General features: G+C 46.1%; 2 protein-coding genes across 2 annotated transcripts; both read left to right on the top strand.

Annotated features, from left to right (window-relative positions):
* Window positions 1-613: 613 nt before the first annotated feature.
* Window positions 614-2,127, top strand: LOC146176069 (uncharacterized). Its single transcript, XM_084581247.1, has 2 exons — window positions 614-796; window positions 1,769-2,127. The coding sequence occupies exons 1-2, from the start codon at window positions 688-690 to the stop codon at window positions 2,125-2,127; spliced, it is 468 nt and encodes a 155-aa protein (XP_084437373.1). The 5' UTR covers window positions 614-687.
* A 2,849-nt stretch (window positions 2,128-4,976) lies between these two features.
* Window positions 4,977-8,404, top strand: LOC146176070 (neprilysin-1-like). Its single transcript, XM_084581248.1, has 2 exons — window positions 4,977-6,625; window positions 7,949-8,404. The coding sequence occupies exons 1-2, from the start codon at window positions 4,977-4,979 to the stop codon at window positions 8,226-8,228; spliced, it is 1,929 nt and encodes a 642-aa protein (XP_084437374.1). The 3' UTR covers window positions 8,229-8,404.
* Window positions 8,405-21,514: the final 13,110 nt, after the last annotated feature.

Raw genomic sequence — 21,514 nt, forward strand, 5'->3', positions numbered from 1 at the left:
AATTAATCAGTTTCCTCGGAGTTAAGAGAATGTCATTTCGACATTTTTCTTATTTTATATATTTCTCCTGAAATCTTCGCTGATGACATTCTCAGTGAACGCAGACGAGGAAAAAGAGAAGACAAAAGACACAGCAGCATACATCTGTTGAGCTGTTTCTTCTTTCCTGCCGAAAGTTCGCACGTCACAGAATGATCTACCTGGAGGTTCCTTTCTATAGGTTAGGCCTCCTTTTGTTTCTACCAGTGTTACCATCGCTCGGCGAGAGCCCTGAATGATTTGAATTGGGCTGAATTTATGGGATTGTCCATGATTACACAATTGCAACTGCTAGGTTGAACTGCTGTTCAATATTTCTTCTAGACCTTGTTTTTTCACCAAAATATTGTGTTTATTGTTATTTTACTTTAAATGCTTTTCTGTCGTTTACCATTGCAACATGTTTTTTTAATTCCCACTTGGCGCTAATATTTTTGTCTCCTTGCATATGCCATTACACCTTGGCCAATCCCCCCATGCGGGTACGTGCCATGTTTCAAAAGGCCAAGAAGAAGAAAAAGAAGATTCACGAGCAGCTCGGACCTGCCATCACGAGGCGTGAAGCACAGGAACGGTTTCGGAGGTTTCAACAGCCGCCTCTGTCTGCACTGTATTCTGCACTCCCGAGGACTACAACGGCTTCCAGCCATGGCCAAGCTTCCCAACATGGCCCACCAGTGCTGGTCTATCCTGTCGGGATTCGTCTCTGCGCTGCTTTTCGCCTCGGCCTTCGTTCTCGCATTCCTCATACTGGAAGGTACGTGTCCAGAACGCACCGTCTTGCTAGCACTGCCAGGGACATCTGTACGGCCATCATCATCATCAGCCTGACTATACCCACTGCAGGGCAAAGGCCTCTCCCATATTTCTCCACTTAACCCGGTTCTGTGCTAGCTGCATCCACTTGACCCCTGCGAACTTCTTAACCTCATCCGCCCACCTAACTTTCTGCCGCCCCCTGCTACGCTTTCCTTCTCTTGGAATCCAGTTTGCTACCCTAAGCGACCATCCGTTATCCTCTCTTCGCACTGCATGTCCTGCCCATGTCCATTTCTTCTTGATTTCCACTAGAATGGATGTCAGTAACTTGATTTATTTCTCTGACCCACTCTGCACGCTTTCAATCTCTTAATGTTACCCTTACCATTTTTCGTTCGATAGCCCTCTGCGTTGTGCTCAACTTAAGTAGAGCCCTCTTTGTTAGCTTCCACGTTTTAGCCCCATAGTTGAGTACAGGTAAGATGCAACTGTTGTATACTTTCCTCTTGAGCGATAGGGCCATACGCACTCTCGAACCCTGCGCGGAAGCGATGTCACGAGTTTTCTTCTCTAGCGATGTAAATAACGGGCGATAGTGAAGGAAATGTTTCGTTACACAACGCCGTTAATTGTTTTGGTATACGCTTGCCATATAGGCGTGACGTCTGGAAGTGACACATTAAATGACAGCCGCCGTAATGATAGCTCCCGGATTATTTCGACCTCTTCGTGACCTCAAACATGCAAAGTCATTACGTAGCACTCACACTTTTCACGTGCGCATGAATGTGGCCACTGACTGCGGTTCTAACTCACGAGTTAGGTCACAGTAGCCCAAATACATATTCACTGAGACCGCGCGGCGCGCGTACTAAGGTTGAAGACTGCTTGACCAATGGGCCAATTGTTTCCCTTAATGTACGGGAATTTGTTACTGTTGCCAGAAATGGTCATGTCGACAATGCCGCAGGCTATCACCGCAAGATCGACGTGGAGTACCATGGTCACAAAGAATCCGGCCACTCCCCTGGCAAGGTGCAGCACGAGCACAACCGGCACTGGCATCACTCCCGCAGTGCTCAGAACGCGGCAGACCCACGCCACCACCGGTGGGGGAGAGACCCGCACGGTCAAGCAATGGGTGCCGTTTCCGGAGCCGGCGCCGCACACAGCACTAGAACCAGCGGCAAGTCGCGCCTGGACGCCTGTGACGACTTCTACGAGTTTGTCTGCGGCGTCGGTGGCCTTGACAGGGAGGGGGAAATACTCAAGGAGATTGACGCACCTCGCCGTCCCTACATCACTCAGGTGCGCCACAGCCAACTCTGATTGGCCGAGGCGGGATGACGTCACAGAGGTCTCGACCAATCACAGACCACCACTACAGTAGGCGCGAATGCGTGCCTCATATGGCCCTATATCATTCAATGGTCAATTACCAATTATTGACTAATTATTAGTCAATTACTTGAGCAATTACTAACAAATGACTAGTTGAGTAATTCAACAATGAACTGGTAACTGACGGCTTAATTATATACTGGGTAATTACTAAGTAAATAATTAATGTATAATTAGTTAATAACTGCTAATTAGTGACAGTTGCGTAGCAGAATGCGGCACTCAGGCTTTCACCTTTCACTATTTTAGTCGCTAATGTCCCTCGTAATTTTTCTATCCCTTCTCAACAAAAGGTGCCATAGGTGCATGGTGGTGGTCAGCTGGTAGCATCATCTGCTCATGTGCTATTGAGTAGAAAACTGCGAGATAGAACGGTCGGCTTCTCTTAGTTATAAGGCGTCGCGCATTTAAGCGGTTGTGTAGTTATGGCACAGAGGTATGCTTGCTTCATTCTGCTTCGAAGTGACATCGTTACCTGCTCTGGCAGTCATCGCATGGCCCCATACTGTTGCTGTTCTGTTTCCTACTTTATCATCTAGAGAATAAGCACCTGTCTTTTTAAATGCGGCTACGATTCCCATAAGCTTTTCAAATATTTTTCATGAAACTACAGCGAAATGCAATTAAAGACAATAGATAAAAAACGCAGAAGCTGCGGAAGGCTGCCGGAAGTGTCCCCAAAAGAGCCCTGGAATAGTGCAAATAGCACCAGTAAGCTACCGGTTAAATACCATGTACTACTTTTTCGGAGAAATCTAGTGAAAGCGGCTATAATTAAATCTAAGTTCTGCGACTTATGATGCTGTCGCAGCAGTGGCGGTTGCAGCAATGCAACGTCGTGTGCTAATTTGTTAGGGAATATAGCAAACCAGTACCATTAACTAATGGCGAACGCCCTCGATCAGCAATTAATATTTTCGGTTATACGCCGCCTATGAGCCCACGCTCCTGCGTTTTGAACCAACCTTAGATTTAGGTGCCGATAAAGCCCCTCCATGATGTTATCTGTCGAGCATAAGAAAGATACACATAACAGGAAATAAAACACAGTACACGTCATATTGTAAAAGGCAGAACATATAACGTGGTAAACTATGTACTTTTACAAATAATAATACAGTGTCATGAGTGGCACGTGATATCTGGCTGAACATGATCTATTTTGTAACAATTTTACGATAGCTACAAATTTTATTATCATGCGCTAATTGGCAGGGATGCAAGCAATTACATTCCTTTATTACAATACCAATCGGTGCGGGATAAATTTCTTGAAGCAGGGATTGTCAAATTGGGTTTCGCGAGCTGCTTTTGGGGTTCCACGAGCAGCGACTTCATAATAAGTTCATTCTTGCTAGTGTGACGCTGTTTTATAAGAAAGTATACAGGCCTGTTTGAGAAGTTGTGGTGGTGAATCTCATGTCCTGTGTTTTTTAAAGATAAATCTGATTGACATTTGCTGCACTCCATCATGTTTGCTGGTGAGCGGCCGCGTAAGCGAAAGCCAAATTGTATTACCATATTCCAGAATTGAACGTATAAATGCGCCCTAGGCTAACAGCTTGATCTCCATTGACGCAGCTTGAAGTCATCGTCTGAGCACGAACAACGATCTTTCAGCTGTTAAAGATGTACTGTTAAGTACTGTTAAAGATGATGCGAAATAATTTACCCTTGGTACTTACGTTCGCGAACTAGAGCGAGCAGTATGATATTAATGCTAAACACTAAGTCAGACCTTTGTTTTTGAGACCGTTATGGATGAAAAAGCATTTTTAATGCGGTGTTCTACTTACTATTTGAACACCATGTGATCTCATCATAGAGACGTTGAATTCATTGGGGTCGTTCATCCAGTAACCTGTTTTCAAAAAGATGCTGTCCTTGCAAAAAGTTTTATTTTAGCTCGGATGTTAGAGAGTACACCTGACATGATAGATGTAGTGGTAAGGGTTTTATTTTTAACCACAACATACAGGAACCAGTTAAGTAAGGCTCGATATAATCGGCTTTACAACCTCGAGCGAATATTGTTCTCGGTTTGCTAAATAGTTTTTAGGCGGTATTTCATCAGGCGATTTGAAAAATGAAATGTAATGCAGTCATATTGTTTTTGATAGTGAATGGTTTGGAATAATTTCTGGAATAATTGAATAATCGCGCGGTCACTGGCAGTTATTCCGGAGCCTGTCGATAAAGCGCACTTATGCTGGTGACACTCATTCGTATTCCGTGCACATGGATTACTTTTTTGGAATCCCTTTGCTTGACAGAATTTATAAAATAATAGATATGAGTGTTTCACTTTAACATCACTGTACCTTTCAAGAAAATAATTGAAAATATTACCGTGGACGTTTGCTTTCCGCTATGTATTGATAGCATATGCACAGTAGGCCTATCCGGGGTATTGTTTTTGTGTGTAGAGGTCTCTAACTAAAGTTATTATTCTAGATAATACGGCCGACATTAGCTATTAACACACACGGCAAATGTTAATGGAGAATATGATATTGGGGGTGTTAATAGGACATTAATGCTCTGTTCATATTAGGTTTAAGAGATAATTCGCTCGAACGTGCACATGGTATTTCACATTAAATGCAATGCAAACTTATGGAGATGACGTGACTCGGTATGAGCCTGAAACAAATTCTGCCCTATTAGAGCCTTCTTCCCGGCTGTACATAACTTGGTGAGTTGTCAAGGCTTCGTAGAGACTGTGTGGACCGAAGCGGCGAGACGAGAAGCGTACTTTAAGCGAATTAGCGAATCGAATGAAACGGTTGAAATCACGTCCATCTTCGCACTTGCAGGTCACAGAAACACTTCTGAACAGTCTCCAGGAGACATTCCGCGCATACCGAGCGGCAGACCCGTACAAGGAATTTCCCAGCGTGTTTATTAATCAGGCGGCTCACTTTCTGCCCAACTGCACCAGCCTCTACAGTCGCAACGGCCTCGGCTGGGACCCCTTCCAGGACATCCTGGAAGACATCGGCCTAGGCCGCTGGCCATCGCAGCTACCAGGAAACATCAGCAGCCCGAGCGCACTGGTTGGCAAGGTAGACGCTGCGCTAGGCGTCTTCCCCTTCGTCGACGTGACCATCAAGAACGAGTACGAGGCGAAGAACGCCGTGCACCTAGACGTGCCGGCGACTATCCTCAAAAGACGCCAGACGTGGTACACGTCTTCCAACATAACCGAGTACGCCGTCAGCATAGCCAAGGCTCTCGTCGCACTCGGAGCCGTAAACACAGAAGCTGAGACCGCAGCGGCCGCCATTGTCAAACTAGAAGTTGAACTAGAGGAAGCCATCAGTACACAAAGGTTCGAGCCGCCTCCTTCCAGGACGCGAACCTTGGACAAGCTGCCTCAGGGCCGCTCCTGGAATTGGACGGCGTACTTTTCCGCGTTGCTCAAGAACTTTCCATCTGACGAAGAAGAATTCATAAGCGTCGAAGTCTTGGCACCGCAGTATCTTGAAGACCTACCCAAACTACTGGACAATACGAACGCCACGTCCATCGTCCACTACGTTGGCTACAGGGTACTCGTTCACTTGTCCCCTGTATTGCCGGACGTGGTGGAAGACTTCACCCCGCTAAGCTTTCACGGCATCGTGGCTGGTGTGGATGCGAGAGTTCAGGCCTGCGCGCGGCTCCTGGAGCTGGTGTACTCGCAGGGCACCCGTACATTCTTGCGAATGTCCCTCGGCCTGCCGCACAGCGTTCTGCGTTACGACACTCGATACGACGCCGAAGTCCGGGAGGTCTTTGATGACCTGAACAGGCACCTTCAGATGCTGGCCAGACGGACACCATGGTACGACCCGGTCGAAAGAGTCGTCGCCGTGGAGAAGCTCAAGCGCGTCCAGTTCATTTTCTTCGGGACAGCTCAGAACTTGACGCCGATCGCTGAGTACTACAACCTTAATGTACCGGCGTTTCAAGGGTCTCGGCTACTGGAGAGCGTGTACAACATGCTCATCAACAGCCGCCGCACCTACTACCGACCCCAGAAGCGCTCCGGGGACTGGGATAACCACTTCCACGCGTCCAGCCTATCTCCTGGACACGAGTACACCCACGGCCGCAACGCGCTCTTCTTCCCCTTCTCCAACGTGGCGGCGCTTGGTCTAACAGGAGGCGGGAAGCTGAGGGCGGTAGATATCCCCTTAGTGGGTGCGCACATACTTCGGGGCCTTGTGGCGGCCATAGACGAGCGCGGCTCGTTCATCGACCACAAGCTCCGTGTGCGCGGCTGGTGGAGTCGCGAGACGACGGCCAAGTACCGCCTCATCCGCGAATGCTTCTGGGCGCAGTATAAGCGCGCACTCGAGGAGATTCTGCGCGACGATGTGGACCTGATCCGCACCATAGAGGATGACATCGCCGACAACGCTATTGTCTACCCGCTTTTCAGGTAAGACATTGCGCGCATGTTTGCTGCCATACGGTGCCGGGAAGTGAAAATAACTGAGGAAGAAAGGGGTATGATTTCGAATCGTGGAGTGGAAAGAGTTACAGATAGTAGAGGAGGAGCATATGCGTACCATCACACGTAATGTGCATGGCGGAAGGTTTAAAGCTTAGCGGGGTATGTATTCGGCGTAATGAATAGAAAGAGTTGGTGACTAGTGCAGCTTAGTATAGCAATAGTATAGTATAGTATAGTATTGTAATAGCGTAGTAATATTATAGTTATAGGCTATACTAACTGTACTAATAGTAATAGTATAGCCTAATGCATATACTTTACTAATAGTATTGTAATAGGCGTGCGCCCATCAGAACCCGTATACAGATGGCGGGTATTACAGCTGAGGCTTGAGAATGCTGATGTGTTTGGCTTAGGAAGCGTCGCAAGGACACCACCTCAGAATTGTTTTTTTAGGTACGGTTGCTGCTTTTGTGCTAAGGGACTCATAGTCAAGCAAGTACTGAGCAACTAACAGCCACTATGTCACACAGGCGCCGGCACGGTGGCATATGTGCGTTGCATGTGCCAGTATAGGACTGCATCGGCAGGAAGGCGATTGAGTCCTTTTCTGTGTGGACGAAGAAAGCATTCAGATGCTCAGTAGTATTTGCAGATAGTGTATAGACTACTTCACCGTGACTAAGTCGATGACATACACGGTGATAAGGAAGTCCTACGTGGTGAGTGGTAAAACGTATGAAAGACATAGTCGAGCTATTTTTCGACGTGTCTCAAGGGAAGGAAGATTAGATTTTGACATGAATCAGTGACGCTTGAATACAATGAGTAGGAAGAATAAATTAACCTTGCTGCACGATTCTGGTTGGATGACAATGACGATGCAGTTACTGAAAACAGTCATGTAAAGTGGCTATGGCAATTTCTGTTTTTAGCAGTCCTGCAATTTTTTTAAATGTAATTTAGCTACAACAGGATTTTATAGAAACCTGCGCCTTATCTACTGCAGAAAATTCACCGCCGAATTGTGACTGACGCTGTCGTTGTCACCATGTTATCTGTTTTATCACTTGGAAGATCTCTTAAGACGTCAGATACTTCCCTGCTTGCACTCAGTCTACGGTCCGTCGGTATATACCTATATCGTCACGTCATTCTGATATCACATGAAATATTATCGTTTCGCTTGTTCTGTGATCTATAGTTTCTTTCGTCTCCTGACACTTGACGCTTATATTACTTGGTGAAAAAGCCTTTATGATTTTATCTTATTACATTCGCTTAAGGACCGCATTTCTTCATTCTCAGGTACTACCTGAGGCAGGCCAAGCGAACCCTGGCCGTCGGATCCAGCCTGATGGTGCGACGGCTATTCTTCGTGCAGTTCGCGCGTGCCCACTGCGAACGCACCAACGATACGCGCTACGAGGAGCGCATGGCCTTCTTTGGCGAGACGCCACCTCGTCTACGCGTCAATCTGCCCCTGGTCAACTTCAAGCCCTTCGCCGAGGCGTTCGGCTGCCAACAAGGGGACACCATGGTCCCCGAGAAGGAGCGCTGCTCAATGTGGTTCATGGGAGATGAATGATAAAAACGTTCTCCCATAACCTTTATGTGATAAGGGTTGATTACATTACTGGCAACACGCATGGGCTAATGATATATCTTCAGCTACAACCATTGTTATGCACCCAATATTTTGCGATCTGTTGTATTGGGTATAGAATATAATTTACCATTGGCAAGTCTACTTGCCATTACTCAAACAAAAGGTATTTTCTCTTAGGAATTAGTTTTTTATATAGGTACCCCTTTTGCTCTGCTTCTACTCTCTAATGGCATTTCAAACTTTTATGTTAAGTGATGTAAAACCCTACCTATATATTGTGCAAACCTGGTTTTGCGTTTGTTTGTCTTACGTTTTGTGTTACATCGCTACTCCACCCGTAAGCCTCTCCGAAAGTTTCAGTGCAATTTCTTCCTCATGACATGAATCAATAAATTATTATTTACACTTCACTGCTTTCGTTCCGCTGTTCCTCTGGCTGGAATGCGTAATTTGCTTTCTACATTCGCAAGCGTGCCACCTGGCGCCTTCATCATTGTAATTCCACGAAATCGGCAAAATGCAATTCAACTATCGGTAATTGACGAGCGAATGTCCTGTGAAAAAAGCAAATTAAAACTCAAGCTAATCGTACTCTGGCGTCATTAAGCTCGTGATGATCTTTTCAGGGTGTAATTCTCTCTGAATAACCCTCAATGGGATATTGCACCTTTGGCTGTATCAGAGGTGGAAAAAAATTTCATTGCTCTTGCGCGGACGACTTTAACTAAGTACAAATTTTTCCACCCATTCCAGCCGCTGGTCGGTGATGTCAGTGGGGCGTCTCGTTCATTGAATGCCTGATATAAGCTCGGTTTCAAAAAGCGTGAAGGTAGTGACTTGGTTTCTTTTTTCCAGGCAGGATGGTTTTGACAGCACGTGAGAACAGTTTACCAGAGCCGTCATGATACGTGTGCCGGCTACTGGTGATGAGAGAACGCGAAGTGATAGTAGACCGGGCGTTGCTTACGGCAACAGCTGCAAGAACCCCGAACTAGAAAAAAGCTAAGTGAAGAAATCTTTTGGATTCATTATCGTCGTCGTCGCTAAACTCAATGTGGCTGAGCAGTAACGTGACTTGTGGTAAGAATGGCGCCCACATGGCATACTCCTGTCCCATTTCTTACGTGGAAAATAGCATCTGTATGGTTAGTCGGTCTATACAGGGCTCGATTATACAGTGCAACCGCCACGGCTGATGAGTACCAGCTTGTGCGAGTGGAAACTGGCCGCGGTGACATTTCGATAAACTAAATCCGAAAAGCCCGTGCGCTACGCGATTCAGTGCACATTACAAGAACCTCAAGGGATGGAAATAAGCCAGAGCACTCTACTACAGCGTCTCTCTCTCTCTCTCTCTCTCTCTCTCTCTCTCTCTCTCTCTCTCTCTCTCTATATATATATATATATATATATATATATATATATATATATATATATATATTATTATTATTATTATTATTATTATTATTATTATTATTATTATTATTATTATTATTATTATTATTATTATTATTATTATTATTATTATTATTATTATTATTATTACTATATTGTGGCCCGCATACACATTGGTATTTTACGTCATATCGTGAGGGTCTGATGTCGCAGAATAGACGTAGCCGTCATTAGAGCAGTTGGCTGGGACATGGAGAACGTTGGCGAAAAGACTGAATATCATTTGACGACAATTCACCGCTGGGAGGCGGTAAGTCGGCCAGAGGGTGCCCTGCTAACCTGAAAACAACGGATTGTCTAGATTACTTAAATCGGGAATTATGCGTTCCAGGCCGCGCTCACAAATTAGCTTGAGGTCAGCATGAGCGCATCGTGCCTGCGCTCACGCTCACGCACCAAGCTACCTATGAATGTATACACACACGTTTATACGTGCGGCCTTCACACTTAATCGCCGTTTTACAAGCCCCAGTGGGGCACATCGTGCTTGCTTATGGTAAATAGGGTTAAATGGGAAGATTCGTCTCCAAAGCTGTATTTCATTTATTTCCCCCTCAAAGGGGTCAACATCGCAAAAGTCACATTTGCTTAGAATTAAGTTGCACTTGCAAGAGGCAAGCACAGGAAGCGTGAGCACGCGCATGAGTATATGTAATACAGTAAAATACACGGGCTCGACAAACGGGTACTTTGTTGTCCTGAAGAGCGAGGCTTCAGCACTCGTTCCCATGAGGCCGAACAGCGGCCATGTTTGTGAGGGAGCTTCAACTGAATAGCGCTGGCAACTATCAGTCACGGGACTACAGTTTTGTCTGGCACTTCCTTTCGTTTTTGTATGTCATCCATGTAGCTGCCCAGGTGGCCAGCGAAACTCTGGTCCGCTATTAATTATTTCGTCAGCTCGTAAATCACCGTGGTATGCTTTGGGGGTCCGTCCTGAGGATTAGAGTGAGGAAGGGACTCGAGTGAAAAGCTAGGCCTGGGTGGGGAGGGAGGGGGCTCTGTGAAGAGGGGCCCCCCTTTCGTTGGTCACATTGCGCTGACCTTTTGCTACAGTCATGGAGGCGCTCCGCAGGAGGGGTGCGCGGGCTTTTAAAATCGACAGGTAGTGTGGCCCCATGATGAATGGCCAGTTTCGTAAGTAGGACGAATATGTGTAAGAGGGAGAAGGCGACAAGAAGAGGGGACCATAGAAGAGAACGGCAACCTTTGAAGGCCGTTGCTTGTGTGTTTATCGTCCGGCGAAGGAGTGATTACACACGACTGGAGCGGCGGCTGGAAGGGGAGGGCAGTTGGATCAGGCAACGTGTATCGTCCCACGTGTGGAGTGAATCGTACACGGCGCCGCCGATTAACTTTCAAACCGCACGGAATCGTGAGCGGCCGTATCTGCAATCGCGTCGCAGAGTCGCGCATGACCGACAGATTCCCGCCCTTTGACGTATAGCGATGGGGCTACCTGGCTCGAACATGCCGCCCTTTGGAGTCGCCCGTGATTTCCCGTGGGATACCACGTTGGCGATCGCGACGACACGTCGTTTCATTATTTTCGACCTGTTCGGTATATCAAAACTGAAATTGAGGGCTACAAAGAGGTGCTATAGGCTAGTTGTCTCTTATGCGATAGCTCACGCGTCACACAAGAGTAGGCGTCGTCCTGGCAGCGGCGTTGTCCTCTCAGAAAACTCACGTCACCCATGGCATGTCTGGAACAATAGTAATTCAAAGGAATATTTGTGATGTCGTTTCAGGGTCGGCTCATCTCTGAAGCGGCTTAACTTTGCAAAGTAATTGACTTTATGTTAAAACAAATTTGCATGTTTAGTCGGGATTGTAACCAATAATCAATGATCATTAAAAGGGTAGGAAAGTAAAGAAAGAAAGGCTATGCTAGGGGCTCGTTAGAGATTTTGACCAGCTGGAGTTCTTTTACGCGCCCTGACATCGCACAGCATATTGGGCACCTTGTATTTCGCCCCCATCGAAAAGCGGCTGCTACGTCCTCTGGATCAGGAAGAGGGTATATACCCTAATCAGGGAGCCAAAGTGGGAGGGGGGGGGGGGGGGTAACAAAGGGCCAATAATGAACTGCGTAACATGAAACCAGCAGGCTGCCTTTCACGTACTGCATGCCAAGCCTGGGTGCTGACTACAACTTGGAAGTTTATCAAAATCAAAAGTAAACTTAAAAAAAAATTAACAAGACAACTGATCCATTAATTTTCAGGCCAATGTTTCCCCCATTCTGCATTACAGGCGATAAGAGTGACACTGGCTTGCGTGTATATGCAAGGGACCAGAATGCATAGGCTTAAGGTAATAGTGCATATAGGCTGGATGTAGAACCCCCCCCCCCCCCTCCTTCCCCGCCCAATTAAAAAAAACAACAAGAAATCTCACTCCCTGTTTTTGATTCGCCGCTTCGCAAGGCACGCGCGACTTGTGATCTCGGGCCAGTTGTGCCTCATCTTCAGAAGCGTCACAGAGTGTAAGGATCAGGATGCTCCATGCTTCCCCTTCTCCCCCGGGTCATTGTATGTGAGCGCGGGCCGTGCGACCGACAAGAAAGAACTCACGAGGGTGGCTGCGGATGCCGCAGTCGTGCGGCGGCTACTACCGTAAATATCCGTTTTTAATACGACCCCCCCCCCCCCCCCCCCCCCCTTCTCCCAATTCTGCCATATGGCAGGCGGGCTTGAACGCACCGGAGCTTCACGGGGCTATACAGGACTCTGCACTGGAGCGATCCAGCAATATTTCGACATCTCCGGGTTTTTAGCATCCTCTAAGACACATCGCACAGCACAGAGGCGCATGTTACACTAGTACGATGCAAAACACTGATGATGACACTGAGGGCAGGTTGTCAGAGGATCGTAAAGAGCTACTAAGGTGGTTAACTCAAACAAACAAACGGTATTTCCTGGCAACGGCGCCAGTAAGGGCATTCGATGGTCGTCGGATTAAGAATCCGCTTGCCTCTCGGCTACGGTTCGTTTAAAACCGAGGGAAAAGTTTGTACTTAAAAAAGGGGAATTGCGCTAAAAAAGACACGGACGAGAAAAGGACATGGACTCTCTTTTTTAGCGCAATTCCCCTTTTTTAAGTATGTATGACCGACTAGCCCAACAACGTGCTCTCTTAAAAGTTTGTAAGTAGAGTTCCTTAAACAATGACAACAATCGCGAACATCGTAGAACATGTGTGATGAGGACGACCAGGATGTGGCCGCTGAGCTGTATAGTTTTTTGCGCATGAAAAACCGATAAGACGCTGCGCCGGCGTAGATGAATCAAAGAAGACGGGAAAAAAAGAAGCAAAAATAAAAATTTGAGGCGGCTTGTTCGTATTTCAAACATAATAAAGTCATCTGTAGCGAATTACTACGCCCAACTCTAAGCACACTCCAGCTGTTGGTATCCTTGATTCCCTGATTGATTTTAAAGGTTCGGCACTAGGAAACGTTCTGCCTGGCGTCCCATATGTCCCATTCTTGCAAAATAAAGATAAATGAACAATTAATCAATCACAAGAAAAGTGAGTGTTACAACCGGGCAAATACAGTATGTGGCAAAGATGCCCGTCCAGTCTTTCCTCCTACAATGCTCTCTCCCAGAACCTCTTTCCCGCACGCTTTCTGGCGAAGTACCTGCTTGCTGCCCACAAGCGGTCCGGTCAGTCCGTGCCGAGTCGGGCATACCAGCCGCTCGTCGCCGTGGCGTCTTCGTCATCGGGGTGGCCTGGTATTGTCGCCGCTCCCGATACGCAACAGACAAAGGTCGCGGAAACTGGTCCTGCCGCTGCGCGACGCCAATCATCGCAATTATAAAAGCCTCGCGCTCAACAGTGGCGGCGTCGCAAGGCAGATGGGAGCCGCTTTCGCTCCTGTTTCAAAGGGGCCTCAAGCCGACGAGGACGGCGAGACACTTGGCGTTGTCCACGTCGCTGACAACAACCAAGGATCGGCGGGTACAACGTGTTCGGCCATGCGGGGCATGAGGTCGGGGTTCGATTCGTGATTCCCGAACATGAAGTGGAAAGGTGTACCTTGTTCACTCCGCGGAAGAAGACAGCAGTTGCGTACGGCTCAATATGCGATACCGTTTAGAGATGTGGGCAACAGTGAGCTGAGCTCGAACTACTAACAATGCTATCTAAAACAGTTTTCATGCTTCTGAGACTTGCACTGCAAATATTCTACTTGCCCCTGATGTAATGCTCCGCGCGGACAATGCGAATGTATTTTACATACAGACAGATATAGACATGCTTGAGGAGGAAACGAACAACTGGATAAAACATTTTCACTCTGGCTTACAATCAATCACTTAGACTCGAACACAAAACACAAATAAAGGTCATTGTTTTTCCCCAGAAAAATGACTCTACCATAACAGGACCCAATATACAAATTCGTGGCGAACGCCTATAACGAGTAGCCTTTGAGAAGTTTCTTGCAGTAATATTTCAGGGAAATTAAAGCTCTTCTTTACGCATTTAAAAACACGAACAGATGTTTGATGGTCATTTCAGAATTTTGTTTTCAAATTATATAATTTGTTAGGGATTAGGTTAAGAGCAACTATATATTTATTGTGTTTTCTCGCCTGTAATACACTTGTCTGGATTACTTGTATGCGGATCAAGGAGAGAAAGCATAGAAAAACTAGATTATATTGCAAAAGATTCATCCGAATAACAGAAAACGCTGCGCACAGAGATCTTCGGTCTCGCATCTTATAAATATCACATATAAACTATCTAAACAGCATATACAAGAAATTAGAAATGAATATATATAACCCGACAAAAATTAATCTCACTCTTCTTTCACGTAACCTTCACCAATGATGACGTCACCCATGGCTATAACCTTCGGCATAAGAGCTACCAAAAAGAACCGGTCCGCACGAACTACGGTAAACAAACACGAAACTATCAAAAACCCTGCTGCTGCAGCAACTATTGAGGATAGGTGTTCTATGCGAGTTTTTGAAATAAAATCTTAACCCAGACCTTTTATTTGACATAGAAATAGCTCAGTTTCCTGCGCACAGAATCTGCTGAGTATTCCTGAATTATACAATTTTGTTCTCAAGAATTGCGGTATATTTTTGGGTCTACTTGGTTAATTCATGCCTTCCGTTATTCACAAGGGCCCAACACATTGCATATTCATGTACAACGCCTTGTAACCTATCGATTCTAGATGGTAGCCTTTGTAAAATTTTCTGTTTTGCACTCTTTTTATATAAATTTGTGTGTTTTTCGACGTCTTTATATACTACGTTTGTTATATGCAATGTTTATTGGCGGCTGTTTTCGGTTATATCTTCCCGCTGCTCCGAGTAAAACAATCTCCTGTGGCAGCGGGGACACCTTGTCTCCTCGAGATGCTGCAGAAGGTATATCAAGGAAGACAGGACGTGGTCTATGTCGGCGCCGCCGAGTATGAGGACAGGCAGCGTATGATTGCGGTAGTGACAGATGATGAACAAACCCAAAGAATGAGCGGCTTGGTCAGACAAGCATAGCTCACACGGCTGAAGAGATGGTCATTGCCCTCGCGATAGCAGGGGCAATAACTACTGCAAATATAAGTTATTATATATATATATATATATATATATATATATATATATATATATATATATATATATATATATATATATATATATATATATATATATATATATATATATATATATATATATATATATATATACAGGGGCACCAGACCACTCCCAGCTTCAGGGACATGAGGGAGCTCATAAGCTTGCCCGCGGTCTCACCTTCCGGATAGGCTCTGACCCTCAGTGCACTCTGAGCAGGGACAGGCTAGTCAGCTATAAATAGATTGCAGAACACTATCGGCTAAACAAGGTAGAATACCCACAGGCAGATATGAGGCTAAATAAGAGCTAAGAAAGTATTTGGGGGCGCTTACAAACAAGGACTTTTCCGAATCCAGCTACCCTTAGCCAGTGGTACACGGAGCAATTCTCAGATAGATGCAGACTACGTCAGGATAAGGCGGATCTGGTAAATATGATATGAACGTGCCACAAATCGAAAATATAAATCGAGAGACAAAAACAAAAGAGTTTTGGGAGACTGTACTGTTGAGCTCACACGTACTTACACGTAGCTAGGAGTAATCCGACAGGTTGAACACGCCTCCCTGGTCCAAGGCCTCCATTCCGCTGTGTAGATGGATAGGTTAACGCCTATCCTGTATCTGTTGAATATTAAAGTTTTACCACCCCAAGTATTTACAAATCGGACCTCGAGCGGAGTACGCACTTTAAGCACGCGTCGCACATAGTACGCTGACTTTGCTATTTTAGCCTGTATTTATTTCACGATTATTTTTCCAGTTCGGACAAAAGCCACCTGTAAGCGCATCTTTATCAAGGAAATCATGCCGAATCGGCCACATGCAGAGGTTCAGGATAGTATTCTGCACTTTGACGTTTTAGTAATTAGTTATTTCCTCTTGCAACGAACAATTGGAACTGCCATCTCCAGGAAACCGCAGCCGTCAAATGCCGATCGATCTCTTCCTGAACAATGGCTAATTATTTGCCCATTTTGTCTAAAAAAAATTATACTTGTCAGTTTACATCTTATGCAGCAACCTCCCCCCAAGAATAATAATAAAATAATTTTTTGAAAACGACGGCTGTCTACGACTTGCATTCGGTGAACCACAAATTATATCATTAAGGTGTTAATTATCAGAAGAAAAAAAAATAGCTTGAAGGAGCGCATAGTGATCAAAACCGAGATATCGAAACCCAGTAGTTTCGGAAGTAATTATGCTCAGTGGGACAATTTGGAACGGTTACATGTTCAGTGCTATAATGTCATACATAATCACGAGATCCGAAGCGCCAGTCAACACGCCTGTTAGTACATAAAGAAGGGGCTAGATGGGTTTGTAATGTCGTGACTCTGAAGCAGCGATAATGCACTGCTATGGACAGCTATTACGCTGGCAGTAGCGAAAATCAGCTGAGCTGCAAGGGTGGCTGACTTGGTAAATATGCGGAGACAGGATTGATCGATGCACTGCGAAGCTTAACTGCTCAGTTTTATCAACTAAACAATGAAATAAAGAAATGGAACTGGAAATAGAAGGAGCTGCGGTATGTTTATGTAAAGAAGGAAGCTGATACTTAAGTGAATGAGATATTGGTTTGGTTTGGTTTGGTTTGTGAGCTTTAACGTCCCAAAGCGACTCAGGCTATGAGAGACGCCGTAGTGGAGGACTCCGGAAATTTCGACCACCTGGGGTTCTTTAACGTGCACCGACATCGCACAACACACGGGCGCCTTACTTTTCGCCTCAATCGAAAAGCGGCCGCCGAGGCCGGGATTTGATCTCGCATCCTTGGGAACAGTAGTCGAGCGCCGTAACCACTGCGCCACCCCGGCGGGGTGAATGAGATATTGCGGCTGATAACTTGCTTATATAATTAACATTAATGAGGATATAATTTTAAAGCACGTGGCCTTTTATATTACTTTATGTTAGCTACATTAAACGTCTTCAAACCCTCCCCCCCCCCCCCCCCCCCCCCATTCTTTTTTTTCTTTGCTCTACTTAAAAATTTCGCAATTTCATAAGCTTAAGTCGAGGTGCTTGGTATGCGCATCCATCCCAAATTCAAAAGAACCAGTTGCGCATGTCTACTCTTCTAACGCATAATTTCATTCCCGTCGCATAGCGAATTTCAACTACCACCACAACCTTTAAGAGAGCATGCTTCCGGAAGCTTCTGTCCAGGCGAATACAAAGCCACGAATTGATATCATGCGTCAGGAAGCAACACGATTCGCACTGAATCCATTTTCACGGTACTCAGGCACGCAGAAACAGCGGCTGCCGTCTTCCGAACAGAACGAGCTTGCTCTCTCGGGATCCTGCTCCCGTTCGTGCATGCACAGCCTTAAAATCGTCCGCCCCTTCTGCCAAGGGCTACGCGCCAACTCGCTCCACACGTGGTGTTCGCACACACGGACGAACCTGGTGATGAGGGCACGCTTTTCGGACCCATCCTCCAACGCATCTACTCAATCTTACACGGGGCACAACCCCGCTCCGCACTCACATAGCGCGCCCGGGCACTTGGCTTTTGTTGCGTCCCAGTGACGCAACTGGGGCACACACGGCCCCTTTCTTTTTTACACCATCACATTGGCGTCCTCACTGCAACCAACTAGTGTAAGCCGGCGCTTCGTTGTCGGTGGCTAAGTTCCTCCCGAAGACGTCGAGATAGTTCGTGGGCCCCCATGGAACTTCGGAAGCACCTCATACTAGGCCGCTGGAGAAAAGAGGTGACGCTACGCGGTGTGATGTAAGAACAGAGAACAGTGGGTAAGCGCGACGCGCTCTGAAGGCCTCGTTTCCGAGTGCGGAGCAGTAGTTCCTACCGGTGCCCGCCAGGACTTTGGGTAAACAAATCATCCCGTCTTCGCGGCTTCTTCCTTCCTCGCTGTGTGTGCTCGTCCAAAAAAGAGCATCGTCGTCGGACATGTGCTCTCCTCCTAACGGAACTCTACTTCCTCGACTCTCTCGCCCCTTTAAGCACTTGAGTTCTCTCCGCCTTCTTTGCTTCATCCCTTTCTTGCGCGCACTCTTTCATTCTTATCTGCTCTAGCAAACTAAGAGGAAAGATGGATTGGGGATTTATCGAGTATGTGTAGAGGTCTCCGTCTTTGTCGTTCCCAGGGTGCGAAAATGTCAAGTCGTTCTGTAAGTTAAATTTCTGCCGTACTATGTTTCCACATTTTTTCCTCTCCACGAACCGCAAGTGCATTTATTGGATCCTTATAGCAAGTTTCTCTCTCTCTCTCTCTCTCTCTCTCTCTCTCTCTCTCTCTCTCTCTCTCTCTCTCTCTCTCTCTCTCTCTCTCTCTCTCTCACACACACACACACACACACACACACACACACACACACACACACACTTTTCAGCTTTCCATACTCATAATTTTGATTTAATTCCCAGCTTTCCTGCTGGAGGTTTGCTACTGTATAGATTTCTGAAGTACAGAAAAAAACTTTGCATATAGCCGGCGCTGTTGCAACAAGAAAATGTCACATGTCGGCTTTCCCAGAAACCCCTTGTTTTGTCGCAAAGTACTCCAGATAATTCACGTAGAAGGTGCGGGAAACAGGGCGAATATGGAGTAGCAAGGCCACGCGGCTCAGAATCTCACCAGTTCTCCAGCGGTGAGGAGCGAACAAAGCTGCCATCGGATGAAAGAAGGAGAGCACGAACGGCTTGTCGTTTTGCGCAGCAACCACGGTGTAAGAGCAGCAACTCAGACGAGAAAGGGAGTCGCTGTTCCAGCCATTTCTCAGTCGCATCCTCGGCCGAAACTGAAGGCCATCACTCTGTGCGAGCGCGTCGCGACCCTTTTTCAGATGGCATTCGGATATCTCCTGCTCACCTCAAAGCTGTGGTTAAGGAGAATAGGCGCAACGCTTCACGCTTAATGCTGCCCTTCCGACAGAACGAAGGCACAAGAAAGAAGAATAGGAAAGGGCTGAAACTATAGGTCAGAGCCAGAGTGAAAGAGGTCGGAGAAATGTACGAGCGTCGTCGGTTTGAGCGAGCGTTTGATGACTTCAGGGCAGATCGCGAAGACCGCGCCCAGCACCTTTGGCGTCGAGAGGCCGGGGAGGGCTTAGCACCGCCAAAGCGGCGGGTCGTCGTTAGAGAAACTGTGGAGAGGGAAAAAAAAAAGGGTCAACAAAGCGATTTCGAAGGCGTGATCGTAGTGTTAGTTCCGCGAGGCTTGGCAGTCAGCGCGGCCGTCCGTAAAGACAATGGCTTCGCAAATTTAACGCGACGCGTGCTGGACTTTGAAAACTGTCGTAGTCGATCCCCTTTCTCGCTTTGTTCGCGTCATGCGCGGGCTTATACAGTGAAGGGCGATTGAATCTCTTTTTGAGTCGCAAGTTCTTGTTTGTTGGCTTTTTGCTGAGCTAGTTCGGCAGGCAAATGCAATCATTCAAAGAACTGTCGCCACAAAGAAAGTTTCAAGTTCCGAAGTCAAGGCAAAGCTCGAGGCGCTCGTGTCATATTGTCGCGAACATGGCCTTTGTGACACCGCGTACCACAGCCCGTGACGTGATTATCGTCTCGGCCCACGGACACTGTGCCACAAACAACCTGCATAAGGCGCGCGGCAGAGAGTGCGTCAATTGTTGACTGCGCGCACTTCATGATCTCGTCAGCGTAGTAAAGCCGAGGCGCTTTATTGCCGAATCTGGCCACGTTCTCAAGAGGCGTACAACGTCGAGCGCAGAAAGAAAACTTCGGACAACGTTGATTGTATTATTATTATTATTATTATTATTATTATTATTATTATTATTATTATTATTATTATTATTATTATTATTATTATTATTATTATTATTATTATTATTATTATTATTATTATTATTATTATTATTATTATTATTATTATTTAGAGGAAAGGAAATACGCGTATCCGTCACGCTTCTTTTGTCGACAGCTGCTGTTAAAAATATAAAATCCATCCATTTCATTCAAGGGCCGTGCAGTGGGGCAGTTTATGAAGGGGACAGCCTGCTAGTCCTATAGATAGTCCTACCGGTATCTACAGAGCTGAGAAGTAAACTTTTTGGGCTAATTATTCGTATTGTGGACGAAGAGTGCAGATTTTGACATTCCATGGGTTTACCGTCTTTATCCGAACAGAGAACGCACTTTCTATCCCTCAGTATTTAAGAGTGCTTCAGGTTTGCGTCCATTCCAAGAGGTGCAATTTTCAGGAAAAACTAGGAAGCGTCAAGAAGAGCAAAACTAAGCTGGTGTATAGGATATATCTGTAAAATAAAAAGAAATACGCTATTCAGCGCGGAAAGGCGGTTTTCGAGAGTGCAGTCAACTTTTATCGTAAACGCCGACAGAGACGCCGAAGCCGAAATTTTCTGAGACCAGGAGCTTCTACACTGCCTCGTTAAAATTAACTTTTTGAGAGCCGAGGAAGTACCGTACCTACGCAAATATATGTGATACTAACTACACAGTTACATTTTAAAACCACATCAAGCTAGAGCAACCTGTCGCTTGCTGAATGAAATTTTCGCAAAGACAGGCTCAGTTGTTATAGTTAGTGGAGGCCTCGTACAGATGAGCACAGTTAATCTTTCAAAAATATAAAAATGGCATTGATAAACACGAATTAAATAACTATGATTGCTTAGATGTCCTCTAATGGCCTGACCCCTGAAGTCGCTTCCAATAAAATCACTTGGCGGACAAGAAAAAAACAAATCAGCCTCAGGTACTAATATTATCTTTCTATTACAAACCGTCCCACATTAGGGCGGGAATGTCGGGGCCAGCGCTTCCTTAATACTACTGACCCCTTCCCCACTTACCAATCCCGGAAACAAATTTCCGGCACTTGCTACCACCAGCCACCTTTCTTGAAAAACGAGGATAACAAAAACGGCAAAGAAAACAGTGCGAAGCGCTAAGGTTTTTTTTTTTTCGCTCTGCAAACACACTGAAAGACGATTCGCCGAGGTCGACGGCTTCCGGCCGCTTCCATCGACGGCCCTTAGAAAAACAAACAAAAAAAAAAAAAAAGAAAAGAAAGAAAAACCACCGTCGGGACACCGCTTAACCTCTCCAACATTCTCGCGTTCTTCGCTCGCGCTCCCGAGTTTGCCGCTACCAACGCTTTCACGTTAGATTGACGGTGTTCCGAGTGGCTCAGGAGAAGCAGCCGTCACAGAAGCCTGGCGAAAACGGCGTTCCCTC

This window comes from Amblyomma maculatum, chromosome 10 (genome assembly GCF_055883805.1).
Source record: "Amblyomma maculatum isolate TAMU_Amacu chromosome 10, ASM5588380v1, whole genome shotgun sequence".
NCBI classification, from domain to species: domain Eukaryota; kingdom Metazoa; phylum Arthropoda; class Arachnida; order Ixodida; family Ixodidae; genus Amblyomma; species Amblyomma maculatum.